The 15,296-nt window shown below is 52.0% G+C and overlaps 1 protein-coding gene across 3 annotated transcripts in view; it reads right to left on the bottom strand.

The window, feature by feature from the left end:
* Window positions 1-1,527: 1,527 nt before the first annotated feature.
* Window positions 1,528-15,296, bottom strand: part of MARK4 (microtubule affinity regulating kinase 4) — a 57,726-nt gene continuing 43,957 nt past the window's right edge. For 2 of the 3 annotated variants that reach the window (XM_033223651.1, XM_033223653.1), the window contains 4 exons: window positions 10,981-11,084; window positions 7,490-7,768; window positions 5,648-5,692; window positions 1,528-2,837 (listed from right to left, as the gene is read on the bottom strand). In XM_033223651.1, coding sequence (XP_033079542.1) covers window positions 2,501-2,837; window positions 5,648-5,692; window positions 7,490-7,768; window positions 10,981-11,084 — 765 coding nt within the window. In that variant the 3' untranslated portion in view covers window positions 1,528-2,500. Of the gene's footprint in view, window positions 2,838-5,647; window positions 5,693-7,221; window positions 7,302-7,489; window positions 7,769-10,980; window positions 11,085-15,296 lie in introns of all 3 variants that reach the window. The other variant, XM_033223652.1, reaches the window with a different exon arrangement.

Raw genomic sequence — 15,296 nt, 5'->3', positions numbered from 1 at the left:
ACACATGCCAGTGGGGACCATCTGAGCCAGCCAAATCCACAGTCCAGACACCTGTCAGTAACCATGTCCTGCCCACTTTGCCTCATAGGACTCTCTTAAATCTATCTGTGCTTTCCCCATCTGTCCGGCCCAGACCTCTTTCCTGCCCTTCTGACCTGTTAACTTCCCTCCCTTCCACCCTGCACATAGCACAAACCCGTCCATCTCTACACTGCCCACAACCTTGCCATGGTTCCACCAATGCCCTTGGAAGAAAGCCCAGGCCCGTCCATAACCTTCAAAGCCCTACTGACGCCCCTAGCCCCATACCTCACAGCAATTCTACACTTACCAAGTCACATGCCATTTGTTGAAGAATGTGTCCTCTCTCCTGCTCCCTGGCCCTTGTATGTGCCAATCGCTCTGCCTAAAATGCACTCCTATCCATGTCTAGCTGGCTCCTTCTCCTCCAGGAAGCCCTCCCTGGCTGAGGCAGGCATCACTTCTGGACTCCCCTGCACCAGCCCTGCCCAGTTGCTGCCTGAGGACACGTCTGCCTCCTCCATTGGACTGTGAGCTCTATGAGGGCAGTGTTGGGGCTGTCTTGATTACCACTGTGTCCCCAGCACAGAGGATGCTCTCAGTAATTGACCAAGCCTCTTCCCTGAAGTTCCCTGAACTTTCATGGCTCCCCAGTGTCATGGGGAGAAAGTCCAGCTTATTCATTTTGGCCCCAAAGGCACTGTGTGAATAAGCTCTCCCCTTCTGTACCGCACAGCTTTCAACCACTATAATCTGTCCAGCTCCCATGCCTTTTCTCCTGCTCGTGACACTTGACTTTCCTTTGAGGAATCCCTACTAAGTGCAGTTCTAAGTATGAGTCTGGCCACTCCAGAGTCACAGTGATTGGTTTAGAGAAAATCACATGGCCCATTTGGGCCAATGACAGTCTGCCCTGGGACTTTTGCTGGGAAACTGACAATGAGGATCTTTCTGCTGCAGAAAACTGGAGGGATAGAAATTTCTAACTGCTGAAGTCATCTGTGCCATCAGGAAAGGTGCACTTACTTGATAAAAACTACTAGAATTCAGCTTACACTGAAAAATAGATGCAATGGTCTGATGCCTAGATCAAACCTACCTGAAGTCAGGTGCCCCTGTAATATTAAGTAACCTAAGCCAACAAATACCTTTTTGCTTAATTAAGCAGTGTAGATGGATTATTAGTCCTAATACAGCATTTCTCTTGTTAATTCTCCATCCATGCCCAACACAGTAGCCACACTGAAATTACCCAGTTCTCTGAAGATATACCACATACTCTCAATTCTGGGCTTTTGCCCAGGGCAAACTCAATGCCTAGCCAACTCCTACTCATCCTTCAACACCCCACTGCAGCATTAATTCCTCTAGAGCATCTTCCCCAGTGACCCCACCCTGCCCACTTTCTCTTCTGGACTCCCCTGTCCAGTGTCTGTGTCAGAATCCATGTCTCCCACACAGGGCTTCATGTCTGTGTGTCCAGCACTGGACCTGGCATGGAGTAGGCACGGGTCAATGATTGTTTATTGAATAAATTTACTACTGGAGTAAGAAGTGGCTTAGAGTCCAGTGTAACATGGTGGCTGGGAGTGTGAGTGGATGAATGGGGGGCCCGATATAGGAACTGGGGCCTCGGGGATGAGGCCGAGTTCCATCCTGCCTTCTTCCACGACCATCCTTACCTTCCCACCCCCACTGCTCCCATTCTGCATATGAGAAAACCGAGGCTCTGAAAGGAAAAACCACTGCCTGGATTCCCAGGCCTCTTCTTCAACTCATTTGCAGGTGAGGGCAGGGAAGGAAAATCCTAGGGTCAGCACTGGGGTGGGGGGGGACTCTCCTAAATTTATTGGGCAACAGGCTGCAGGTGAGGGGGCTGACAGGAGGAGGGTCGGGGTGTAATAACTTAAAAACCGTAGGTGACAGCGGCAGCTCCTCAAGAGACCTTTGCAGAGGGGAGGGTGTGGGGTATTTACAAGGATTTGTACAAAGTGCCCCGCGCCAGCCTGGGGCAGGAAGTGGGGGTTTGAGCGTGAGGGGAGGGGAGGGGAAGGAATCTGCCTCTCTGACCCCCACTCCCAGTCCCCCAGATTCTCCAGTCTTTAGGCTCAGCAGCTCTCCCTGCCCTTGCCCAAGGCCTAATTTTGAGCTGTTGGGAGGAATGGAAGATTTCCTCAGTTTCCCTCCCTGCCCCTGCCCTGTCCCCAAAGTCTCTTCAGGTGCCCTCTTGGTAGGGCGAGGGAGGACAGGACTGGCTGGAGGCTCCAGGAAGGTGCCAGCTCCCCCCACTGAGCCCCCTCATCCTTCTGTGCTGAGCGGCCCCAGAGAACAGCAGAGGGGACAATCTTTGCCCCCAAATCTAATTCAGGGAAACTGAGGTGATGATAAAGGGAGAATTTCCCTCCCTGGCCCCTTCCCCCCCTTTAGAAGTGAAGGGGACAAGGGACAGGAAGAGGAAGGGCCCTGGGGCCGTGGTGGCTCAGAGCTCGAGGTCGTTGGAGATGCGGGTGACGAGGGTGCGGAAGGCCAGGGCGGTGCCCGCCACACGGCGGAAGAGAACTCCCCGCAAGCCTGGCCGGGGCAGCTGGCAGACCTCCACTTCGAAGTGGGACAGGGGCTCGGGCCCGCCCGCACCCCCGTGCAGGCAGGCCAGCAGGAACGGCTGTGGCTGGCGGCAGCGGCAGCGGGCGGCTGCTGTGGCCTGGCGCAGAGCTGCCATCAGGGCCTCGGGAGGGCGCGAACTGGTCAGCTTCACACTCCAGGGGAATCGGAGCAGCCGGGGGGCGGTTTCCGTTTGATCCCAAGGTAGATGGCAACTGAGGCGAGAAGATATCAGGAGTCAGAGATGGGAGCAAAGAGGAATGTGGTGGAGGGCTGAAGGGATACCTCTTCCCAATTTGGGACAGATTCCTAGCCATCCCCTCAAAAAACTTCTTCCCCTGCTATGCCAGTGACAGTTTCAACTGGAACAGAGCTGACCCCCAGCTAGAGACCACACTTTCCAGCATCCCTTGCAGCCATGTGTGACCCTGTCTCTAAATTCTGGGACATGAGCAGAAGTGAGGTGTGCCATCCACATCAGTTCCTTCAGAGAACCTGCATGCTCCAGGCTCTCCTGTCCCACATCTCCCATGAGCTGGACTTAGCAGTGGCACAGGCCAGCCTCAACTGTGAAGATGACATGAGGGCTCCAGGAAATGGGGATGGAAGAACCCGGGGACGTGAATGATTGCACAGATCAGGGTGGCCCTACCAGCCTGGCTTGGCCACATGGTTTGAATGAGAAATTTCTTTCTGCTTTTTTTTTTTTTTTTTTTTGAGAGGGAGTTTTGCTCGTTACCCAGGCTGGAGTGCAATTGTACGATCTCGGCTCACCACAACCTCCACCTCCTGGGTTCAAGCGATTCTCCTGCCTCAGCCTTCTGAGTAGTTGGGATTACAGGCATGCGCCACCATGCCCGGCCCTGGCTAATTTTTGTATTTTTAGTAGAGATGGGGTTTCTCCATGTTGGTTAGGCTGGTCTCGAACTCTCGACCTCAGGTGATCCACCCGCCTTGGCCTCCCAAAGTGCTGGGATTATAGGCGTGAGCCACCGTGCCCAGCCTTTGTTTTTTTTGAGTCAGAGTCTCGCTCTGTCGCTCAGGCTGGAGTGCAGTGGCGCGATCTCGGCTCACTGCAAGGTCCACCTCCCTGGTTCAAGCGATTCTCCTGCCTCAGGCTCCCGAGTAACTGGGACTACAGGCGCCCGCCACCACAACCGTTTTGTTTTGTTTTTGTTTGTATTTTTAGTAGAGACAGGGTTTCACTGTGTTAGCCAGATGGTCTCGATTTCCTGACCTCCTGATCCGCCCGCCTCGGCCTCCCAAAGTGCTGGGATTACGGGTGTGAGCCACTGCGCCCGTTTTGTGTGTGTGTGTGTGTGTGTGTGTGTGTGTGTGTGTGTGAGACAGAGTTTCGTTCTTGTTGCCCAGGCTGGAGGGCAATGACACAATCTCGGCTCACTGCAACCTCTGCTTCCCAGATTCAAGCAATTCTCCTGTCTCAGCCTCCCAAGTAGCTGGGAGAACAGGCACCACGCCCAATTTTTGTATTTTTAGTAGAGAGGGAGTCTCACCATGTTGGCCAGGCAGGTCTCAAAACTCCCGACCTCATGTGATCCACCCGCCCTGGCCTCCCAAAGTGCTGGAATTACAGGCGCGAGCCACAGTGCCCAGCCACTTTTTAGTTTTTTTTTTTGAGACAGGGTCTTGCAGTGCAGTGGTGCAATCACGGCTCACTGCAGCCTTGACCTCCTGGGCTCAAGTGATCCTGCTGCCTTGGCCTCCTGAGTTGTTGGAATTACAGGCATGAGCCACTTGTGTTCGGCCTCTGGGGGCCTTTTGTCACATGTCTTAGGATGGGAGCATTGTTGGCATTGACTAGGTTAGGGATAGGTTAGGTCAGAGATGATAAACATTCTCCAATGTGCAAGAGGGCCCTGCACAACAAAGAACTGTCCCGCCTTAAGTACAAGAGTGCTGCACTGGATGAGCATCCCAGGGCTAGCCCCCCTTGTTTCCGTGTGGCCACCCCTCAGCTTGGGTGAGCGAGAGCATTCTACTTCCGATCTCTGTGCTCGGATCAAGGGTGACCACATGACCAGGTCTGACCAACCAGAGTACGTCTCCTTTCTGGCTGCAGACATTGGCTTAGGAATGAGCATGTGACCTAGCCCCAGCCAATAAGAGTCACCCCTAGCAGTTTGTTGCAGCTGCTGGCAAGGCTCGGGTTTCCACCTGGGTCTCTAAACCGGGAACTCAGACTAAACCAGGGCTTGGCAAACTGCGGTACTGTCTGCTTTTGTAAATCAAGTTTCATTGGAACACAGCCATACCCATTTGTTTTGTGTTGAATATGACTGCTTTTGCACTCCAGTGGCACAACTGAAAAGGCGTGACAGAGGGTGCCTGGCCCTCAAAGCCTAAAATCATGATCTGGGTCTATACAGATGTTTGCCTCCTGCTGGCCCTGAGGTGCCAGGCAAACATTGTGCCATGACTGGATGAGAAGCAAAAGGAGGTGGGGGCATTGACCAGAAGTTGAGTTGTAGATGAGATCAGGCTTTTCTTTTTTTTTTTTTTCTTTTTTTAGATGGAGTTTTGCTCTTGCTGCCCAGGCTGGAGTGTGATGGCACGATCCCGGCTCACCGCAACCTCTGCCTCCCGGGTTCAAGCGATTCTCCTGCCTCAGCTTCCCGAGTAGTTGGGATTACAGGCATGCGCCACCACGCCCGGTTAATTTTTGTACTTTTAGTAAAGACAGGGTTTCTCCATGTTAGGTTGGTCTTGAACTCCCGACCTCAGGTGATCCACCTGCCTCGGCCTCCCAAAGTGCTGGGATTACAGGCATGAGCCACGGCGCCCAGTCGGAGGCTGAAGTTTAAGATGGTCAAGAGAAGGTGCTTGTGATGGGGTGGGAATGAGAGGAGCTGGCAGAGAAGGCAGGGGCCATAGGGCATTTCAGGAAGTTGGCCTTGCAGGATGAGACTGGGGCCCCGTCTAATTCCCTGGGGTAAGTGTCAGGAGGTGCGGAGGCAGGAGAGGGGAAGGGCTGGTGTGGCAGTTGGGGGTAGGCCCAAGCACTCACCTTGTGACCTCAGGTCCCCCGATTCTCTCAGGTTCGTCTGCGACCCTAGGGGAGGAGAGGGGGACAGAGTGTCTAATCTGGACATAGGGAACCCACCTCCCCCAACCCAGTGCCTCCGGGATTCTGAGCAGCCCCTGCCTCAACCCCAGTCCCTCTGGGCTGGCTGGCGAGGGCCTGGAGTCAGGATTTGATCTCCCTGTCCATCCCCATAATGGGGCTCATTCTGAAATGGGTTAGTGCAGGTCACAGGAAAGATACTGAAGAATGTGGAAGATGAAAGGGAGGGGAGTGGGCAGAGACACACCCTTATATAGAGAAGTGGTCAGAGAGAGACGCGCACATGCGCGCACACACACACACATATACAATCATGCTTTGCCCAAACAACACCTTTGTGAGGCCTGCCCTTTCTTCTTTCTTTTTTTGAGACAAAGTCTCACTCTGACATGCAGGAGTGGCGTGATCTCGGCTGGCTGCAGCCTCCATCTCCTGGGTTCAAGCAATCTTCCTGTCTTGGCCCCTGAAGTAGCTGGGACTACAGGCGCGTGCCACAGATTTTTTCTTTTTTTGGCAGAGATGGGGCTTTGCCACATTGCCCAGGCTGGTCTCAAACTCCTGGACTCAAGCGATCCATCCAAAGTGCTGGGATTACTGGTCTGAGCCACCTCATCCAGAGGCCTGCCCATTTAATGCTGCACCCCTCCCTTCCCCACACTGCTCATTCCCCTACCTGTTCTATTTTTTTTTTTTTTTTTTTTTTTAGAGACAGGGTCTTCCTCTGTTACCAGGACTGATGATCATAGCTCACAGCAGCCTCGACCTCCTGGGTTCAAGTGATCCTCCTGCCTCCCAAGTCCATGGGACTACAGGTGCAGTTGCCATGCCCGGCCAATTATTTATTTTTTGTAGAGATAGGACCTTGCTGTGTTGTCCAGCCTGGTCTTGAACTCCTGGGCTAAAGTGATCCACTCGCCTCAGCCTCCCAAAGTGCTGTGATTCCAGGCATGAGCCACCAAATGTGGCTTCTATTCTATTTTTCTTCTTTGTTACTTCCCACTACCTAGACGTCTATATAATAAGTATATTTTACTGATTTCTTTTTTGTCTAGATCCCTTAATAGAATGTTGGCTCTGCCAGGGCAGAAGTTTTATACTTTTTGCTCACCCTCTACTACAGGGCCTAGGGCAGTGCCAGGCACACAGTAAGGACTCAATGAATAATAGCAATTAGTAACTAATACACATGTAAAGCACTTTCCAAGGCAAGGTTCTAAGCTCAGTCCATACATCACTTCATTTAGTCCTTACAATAACCCTAGGAGACAGGTACTGTTATTACTATAGCCATTTTACAGAAGAGGAAAGTGAGGCCCAGAGACCTTGAGTAACTGCCATTTGAACCCCCAAATCTGGCTCCAGAGGCTATGCTTCTGTAAATGAAAAACCAGACCCCACGTACTGACCCTGTACTCCACTCACATCTACAGAGCCCCCTCCCCAATGCCCGCACACACAGGTGAGACATGCAGACAGGGAGGCAGAGCCAGCGAGAACAGGGCATGGACGGGACTTACTGATCTTGGATCCCTGGGGCAGAGAGGCGCCCGAAACACAGCGGTTAGAGTTCTGCCGTTTAGAGGGATCGAGGGTAACCCTGCAGTGTGAGGAGGGCGGTGAGGGACGACAGGGGAGGAGGAAAGGAGGAGGAGGAGGAGGAGGAGGAGGAAGAGGAGGAGGAGGAAATGTTCGGGTACAGGAGACAGAGCAGAGTAGAAGACAGGTTAGGTCCCATCAGCCCCCTGCCCTGCTCCACCCCGCTTCTGCCATCCCTGCGGAGCTCACCTTCGGGTCAGTTTGGAGGTTAGCTTGGTGAAGAGGTTGGTGGTGGGGCGGGGCCGCCCGGCGGGCAGGGGTGCAGCCTCATGGGCCAGCGTGGGAGAGGCAGGGGGCCCATTCTGCACACCCCCACCACCCCCACCCCCTGCCCGCCGGTCCCGGACCTGGCCACCGTGGAAGGTGCTGCGGATGGTGGAGCCGCGTGCCAGGCGGCTCCGCTCCCCTGATGGGGGTGCCAGGCTGTGACTGGAGGGGGAGGCAGGGGGCACCCGTGGGGTGCCTGAGCTGTGGGCAGAGAGAGACAAGTCAGGGTGGGGGACTGAGGCAAGCCAGGACCCCAGTCCTTCTGATTCTTCATAATCCTGTCCTGAGACCAGGGACTGCAACCAGCCTGGAACTCAGAGACAGGGCTGCAATATACAGTTGTGCAGGCTGTGCACTATACAATCCTAGCATTATTTTACTAACTCTCCTCTCCTATTACCCCTCCTTCAAACTGTCCCTTCTTCAAACTCTACCCCCTCCAAACCATCTCCTATCACAACTCTCCTCTCTCCAAACGCAGCAACTGAATAGATCCACAGAAAGTTTTGGTTGACTTCCTTGCTATTTGCCGAAACCTCAGGAACCAAATCAACTTGGCAAACACTTTGCTATCTGAACTCCCATCATCTAAAATCAGGAAAGGGAAAGATGTAAAGGTCAAGGATACCTGCATTCACTATGATAATTTGAGCAGTGGGGGTCCCACTGTCCCAGGACCCTCCTCCAGCCCCTCGGACCCTCCTCGTTGACAACAAGGGCCAGACCTCCATCTTCTGAGTTCAATTCTTCTGCCTCACCCTCCCGAGTAGCTGGGATTACAAGTGTGTGCCACCATGCCCAGTTTTTTTTTTTTTTTTTTTTGAGACAGAGTCTTACTCTGTCACCTAGGCTGAAGGGCCATGGGGCGATCTTGGCTACTGCAACCTCCCCCTCCAGGGTTCAAATGATTCTCCTGCCTCAGCCTCCTGAGTAGCTGGGACTATAGGCATGCAGCACCACGCCTGGGTAATTTTTGTATTTTCAGTAGAGATGGGGTTTCCCCATGTTGGCCAGGCTGGTCTCAAACTCCTGACCTCAGGTGATCCACCCACCTTGGCCTCCCAAAGTGCTGGGATTCCAGGCGTGAGCCACTGCACCCAGCCCAGACCTCCAATTTCTATCCTCCCAGGGACTTCAGGCCCAGCCTGGATCTCAGAGAAGAATCCTGATTGTGGCAGAGGCTGTTACTTCTCCCTTAGAATCCATCCTCCCTGTTTTGCTCTTGGTAACCAAAACCCTAAGAGTATGAGCACTGCACACGGCCACCCAGCCAGAGTCTACATTTCCCAGACTCCCTTGCAGTTAGGGATGGTCATGTGACCATGCTCCAGCCAATGGGATATAAGCAGAAGTGCTCTGTACGATCTTCGGGTCACGCCTTTAAAAAGAGTTGCTGCTTGTCCCCTGCTCTTTCCCCACTTCTTGCTGATTAGGAAATGATGGCAGCTGGTGCAGTGGCCTCAGTCCCAGAGCTGGAAACTCATGTTGGGGCTGGAAGAACTTACCTGGGTCCTTGGAGGACCCTCTGGACTAAACCTCCTTTTTATTTAAATTACTCTACCCTGGGATCTCTTTGTTTTTGTTACAGCAGCTGAGTCTATAATTTTTATTTTTTGTTTTTAAATTTTAAATTAAAAAATTTTTTTTTGTCTGAGTCTGTAATTTAACTGTTCTACTGTCTCTTGAGCAGAACTGGAAGGCCATATATTATGGTGATTACAAATAGATTCTGGAGTCAGTCTGGAATCTGCTTCTTGACTTACCAGCTGTGTGGCCTTGGACAAGTTACTTAACCTCCCTAGGCCTTATGTTCTCAGCTGTAAAATGGAGATATTAGGATCTACCTCACAGAGTTGTTAGGGGCATTGAGCCAGGCGATAGACATAGAAGCCTGGCATGTGGCTGCTGCTTCAGAATGTTCACTACTATTATTTTTATTTGATAACTACCAAGGAAAAGCACTCTCAGTCACTGAATGAAGGCCTCCTAAGCATTAGACCCAGTGCCAGGTACAGGACACACCTGATCTCTACTGGATCTCTATAATGGGGCCTGGAAGTAGACAGCATCAGCCCTTTTTTTTTTTTTTTTGAGATGGAGTCTTGCTCTGTCGCCCAGACTGGAGTACAGTGGTGCTGTCTAGGCTCACTGCAAGCTCCACCTCCCGGGTTCACGCCATTCTCCTGCCTCAGCCTCCTGAGTAGCTGGGACTACAGGCACCCACCACCACGTCTGGCTAATTTTTTGTATTTTTAGTAGAGACGGGGTTTCACCACGTTAGCCAGGATGGTCTCGATCTCCTGACCTCGTGATCTGCCTGTCTCGGCCTCCCAAAGTGTTGGGATTACAGGTGTAAAAAGACCGCACCTGGCCTTTTTTTTTTTTTTTTTGGAGACAGAGTCTCCGTGTGTGGCCCAGGCTGGAGTGCAGTGGCGCAAACCCAGCTCACTGCAACCTCTGCCTCCCGGGTTCAAGCGATTCTCCTGCCTTATTCAGCCTTCTGAGTAGCTGGGATTACATGCGCATGATACCATTCCTGGCTAATTTTTGTATTTTTAGTAGAGACAGGGTTTCACCATGTTGGCCAGGTTGGTCTCAAACTCCTGACTTCAGGTGATCTGTCCACCTCGGCTCCCAAAGTGCTGGGATTACAGGCGTAAGCCACCGTGCCCAGACAGCATCAAGCCCATTTTATGGAGGAGGAAACAGAGGCTCAGAGATTTACCCAGTCATTCTGCTAGCAGTGCGAGCACAGAGGTAAGATTCGAACTCAGAACTGAGTATTCACAGAATCGTGACTGTTAACTACCTCATTCCCCCACCCACACCCAGTGGGAAGATCTGCATCCACTAATCAGGTGCATCCCACAGTGTTCCCTGGTGTTGGCCATCAACCTGCCCTACAGTCCTGGTGGGTGGCAGCGTCCTTGTCGTGGAGCCGGCCCCACTCTGACTGGCCTTGACCTGTGATGTGAACCAATCCCTTCCCTCTCTCTACTCCAGCCAGTCTGAACTGGTTTCTCTCCCTTGCCAGCTGGAAGAGACCTCACAGACTCAGGCCAACAAGCTGGAAAACCAGCCAACCAGATGATGCTGAAGCTGTGACATTCTGGGGCTTCTCTCGAGTTCTAAAAATGGATCATTCAAAAAATCAATTCAGGTTCCCAAGGCTTGTAGGCGGAGAACAGGGCCAACTGCTTTCCTGGTGCTGAAGACTAATTAATTAAGTGGGGAGGATTTTCAGGGGGGTACATGGCAAGGGCACATGGCCAAGGGCAGGGCAGATACACTCCCTCTCTGGGCCCTGGTCCCCACGGCACCAGCCTCCAACGCCTATCATCTCAGATCAAGGGAGGTCCTGTTCACCTACCCCCTACTTCCCACCCCTCACCCTGTTGCTGCCCCCTCCGTACCTGTTTTCTTTCCCATTTGGCAACAGTGACGGGCGCTCAGCCCCCGGGCGTTCTGTGCAAACGTAGGTGTTTCTGCGGGTCATCATGCTGGGAGGGAGGTTGTTCTGTAGGAGACACGGCCAGGAAGGGAGTGAGGGGGTGAAGACACGCCCCTGAGCTCCACCCTCTTCCCTTCTCTGCCCTCCCCATCCACGAATGAGTCAGGGGCTCGTGTGGGAAGCCAGGGTGAGTAGGAGATGGTCAAAGGTCTCAAAGACGTGAAAGGCTCATGAGAATCCCAACCACCTAGGCTGAGTCAAGGGAGACCCCTGGAGCCCGGAGAAGAGGGCGACACTGAGGGAAAACGAGGCAGGGAAGGTTTCCAGGGGGCATCCTTGTCCACTGCTCTTCTCCCAGCAATGCCCACCTTCTCAAGGTCCAGCCCAGCCACACCAAACATTTGCTAATGTACTTATTCATGCCACATTCTGTCATTGTGCCTAGCCTTTGCACTGGCTGTCTCACCTGTTAGAACATTCCTCCTACCTTTTCCCCTGACTCACTCCTACATATCTTTCAGGTGTCAGTTCATAATCTACCACCACCCCCGGCCCCAGGCTGAGTCACGTGCCTCCTTTGGGTTCCCACAGGTCCCTGGGCTCCCCACTGCAGCTTCAATCACTGTGCTATCAATGTCTCTTCTCATATATGTCCCCATCCTATACTGGGCTGTGAGCTCTGGGAACATAGGGAATATCAGCATTATGCTGCCTCATAAACCTGTTAGGCAGAGAGCCCTCTTTTTCTATTCTCTGGAAGTTTGTGTAAGGTTAGTGTTATTTCTTCTTTAAGTGTTTGGAAGAATTCCACTGGTGGGAGTCATCAGAGCCGGAAATTTTCTTTATGGGGAAGGTTTTCAGTTATGAATTCAATTTCTTTAACAAGAATATAAGACTGTTCAGGTTTTCTATTTCTTCTTGTGTCAGTTTTGATACAGTGTGTTTTTAAAGTAATGTGTCCATTTCATCTAAGCTGTTACATTTATTGGCATAAAGTAGTTCCTAATATCATCTTACTATCTGTTAATGTTAGAACAAAGTTCCCCTTTTCATTTTGGATACTGGTAATTCATGTTTGCTGTCTTTTTTCCTTAATTGATTTTTACCAGGGATCCATTGGATTTTATTTATTTATTTATTTAGGACAGAGTGTCACTCTTTTTGCCCAGGCTGGAGTGCAATGGCATGACCTCGGCTCACTGCAACATCCACCTCCCAGGTTCAAATGATTCTCCTGCCTTAGCCTCCCAAGTAGCTGGGATTACAGGCGTGCACCACCACAACCAGCTAATTTTTTTGTATTTTTGGAAGACACAGGGTTTCACCATGCTGGCCAGGCTGGTCTCAAACTCCTGACCTCAAGTAATCCACCCACCTCAGCCTCTCAAAGTGCTGGGATTACAGGCATGAGCCACTGCGCCCAGACTGATTTTATTAATCTTTTCAAAAAACCAACTTTAGGTTTTGTTGCTTTATTGTACCTCTTCCTTCTCCTTCCCTGATTTATTTTCTTTAATGCCTCCTCCCTTCTTTTTTTGAGATGGGGTCTTGTTCTGATGCCTAGGCTGGAGTGCAGTGGTGTGATCATGGCTCACTGCAGCCTCCCAAGTAGCTAGAACCTAAGGCATGTGCCACAACACTTAGCTAATTTTTATTTTTGGCAGAGATAGGGTCTGTGTTGCCCAGGCTGGTCTACAACTCCTGGGTTCAAGCAATCCTCCTGCCTCAGCCTCCCGAAGTGCTGGGATTACAGGCATGAGCCACCACTTCTGGTCCCTTCTACTTTCTTTGAGGTTTATTTGCTTTTCTTTTTTTTAACCTTCTTAAAGTGTGGGTTTTGTTTAGCAATAACAAGAGCTCTCATTCACTGAGTGCTTACTGTGCCAGTATGTGAAGTACCTCACGTTTGAGATCTTACAAGATCCTCACAATGACCCAGGTTCTCTAATGAGCCCATTTCAGAGTGAGACATTGAAGCTCAGAGAGATGAAGTTACTTGCCCAAAGTCACACGGCTCATTAAGGTAATTCAAACTCTACGTGGCTTCAGAATCCTGGCCACTTTCTCAAACTGCCTCCACCCTTTTTCTCTTTTTTAAGAGATAGGATCACAACATGTTGCCCAGGCTGGTCTCAAACTCCTGGCCTCAAGCAGTCCTCCCACCTCAGCCTCCCAATAGCTGGGACTACATGTGTGTGCCACCATGTCCAGTTGCCTCCACTCTCCTGTTCCTATATTGAGGATATTTTCATACTATGCCGTTCTTGGGAACTCAGATGCAGGAAAGCCAAGTCTACATTTCCCAGAGTCCTTTGCAGCTCAGGTTCTGCATACAAGTTGGGTTCTGCCAATCTTTGCATTCACGAAGATTTGGAAGGTGTAAATGGGGCAGCAGCTGCTGTCCTGCCTGCTTTGACTTCAGCTCACACAGGCAAGGCTATGAGATGAAGGTCTTTGCTTCAGCAGGGCCCTACTGCCCATTGTCCAGCCCTCTGGGCATCAATAAGCTCTTTTGACTGATGAAGGATGAGGTCTTTGAGTCTTGGGTTACAGCCATGTCAATGTGTTGTTTTTTTTTTTTTTTTTTTTTTTTTTGAGACGGAGTCTCGCTCTGTCCCCCAGCTGGAGTGCAGTGGCGCGATCTCAGCTCACTGCAAGCTCGGCCTCCCGGGATCACGCCATTCTCCTGCCTCAGCCTCCTGAGTAGCTGGGACTACAGGCGCCCGCCACCACGCCTGGCTAATTTTTTGTATTTTTAGTAGAGATAGGGTTTCACCGCGGTCTCGGTTGATCTCCTGACCTTGTGAACCGCCCACCTCAGCCTCCCAAAGTGTTGGGATTACAGGTGTGAGCCACCGCGCCCGGCCTTTTTTTTTTTTTTAAAGACGGAGTCTCGCCCTGTCACCCAGGTTGAAGTATAGTGGTGCAATCTCAGCTCACTGTAACCTCCGCCTCCTAGGTTCAGGCAATTCTCCTGCCTCAGCCTCCCAAGTAGCTGAGATTACAGGCGTGTACCATGCCAGGCTAATTTTTGTATTTTTACTACAGACGGGATTTTGCCATGTTGGCTGGGCTGGTCTTGAACTCCTGACCTCAAGTGATCCACTGCCTCGGCCCCCCAAAGTGTTGGGCTTACAGGCATAGGCCACCGTGCCCGGCCTAACAATGTGCTCTTGAATTTATCAGTGCTGGGGCAGCCTCAGAAGCAGCAGCTCCCTTGGTGGGTCAGTTCTGCGGTGTGGTTGCGACTGTTGTTCCTGCAAATCCTGCCCACTGTCCGCTCCTCCAGTCCCTCCTACAATTTTTTCTTTTTTTTTTTTTTTGATAAGGAGTCTTGCTCTGTTGCCCGGGCTGGAGTGCAGTGGCCGGATCTCAGCTCACTGCAAGCTCCGCCTCCCGGAGCTTTACGCCATTCTCCTGCCTCAGCCTCCGGAGTAGCTGGGATTACAGGCGCCCGCCACCTCGCCCGGCTAGTTTTTTTGTATTTTTAGTAGAGACGGGGTTTCACCGTGTTAGCCAGGATGGTCTCGATCTTCTGACCTCGTGATCCACCTGTCTCGGCCTCCCAAAGTGCTGGGATTACAGGCTTGAGCCACCGCGCCCAGCCTTCTTTTTTCTTTAACCACACTCCCATCTCATTCTCTCCTTCTCTGGCCCTGCTGCTCCCACCTATTCTCTGGGTTGTGGATCACTCTCTGACACATGGGCCTCAGAGGCTGCCACGTGGAGCTCCAGGTCTCGGGGCTGGGGAGGAGCCAAGGGGCGTGAATTTGTACTGATCCGGAATACTCAGGACACACAGGCATCCCCGCCTCCCTCCTGTACCACCTGCCTGAAGTTGAGTTGATGCCCTCAAGATCTGTTTCCCCAAGGCCCTTCTGGTATAAGGTGGCCAGTGAGCTGTCCTCAGGTGCACCCTCTCCTGGCCCATCCCCACAGGGTCCCCTCACAACATTCTACTCCCCTCCCTGCTGACCCCGGGCTCTGTGCAGCCCTGGAGTTCAGGGCCCTGAACACGGACTAGCAGTCCTCACAGGTGGTGGCAGAGTCACAGCTGGTCAAACCAAACACAGCCGGTCACTGCCAGTTGCTGCTGGCTACCGCTGGTCATGGCCTAACACTGCTGGTCAAAGCCTGTCACAGCAAGTTAAGGCTGGTCATGGTCAGACACCAACAGTCAGGGACAGTTAAAGCTGGTCATGAGTGGTAATGGCCAGACACCACTGGTCACAGCCAGATACCATTGGCCAAGGGTGGTCACGGCCAGTCAAGGCTGGT

Source organism: Trachypithecus francoisi, unplaced genomic scaffold (assembly GCF_009764315.1).
Source record: "Trachypithecus francoisi isolate TF-2019V2 unplaced genomic scaffold, Tfra_2.0 Lachesis_group12, whole genome shotgun sequence".
Taxonomy (NCBI): domain Eukaryota; kingdom Metazoa; phylum Chordata; class Mammalia; order Primates; family Cercopithecidae; genus Trachypithecus; species Trachypithecus francoisi.
The sequence above is the reverse complement of the archived record's forward strand: the minus strand, read 5'-3'. Positions and strand labels throughout refer to the sequence as shown.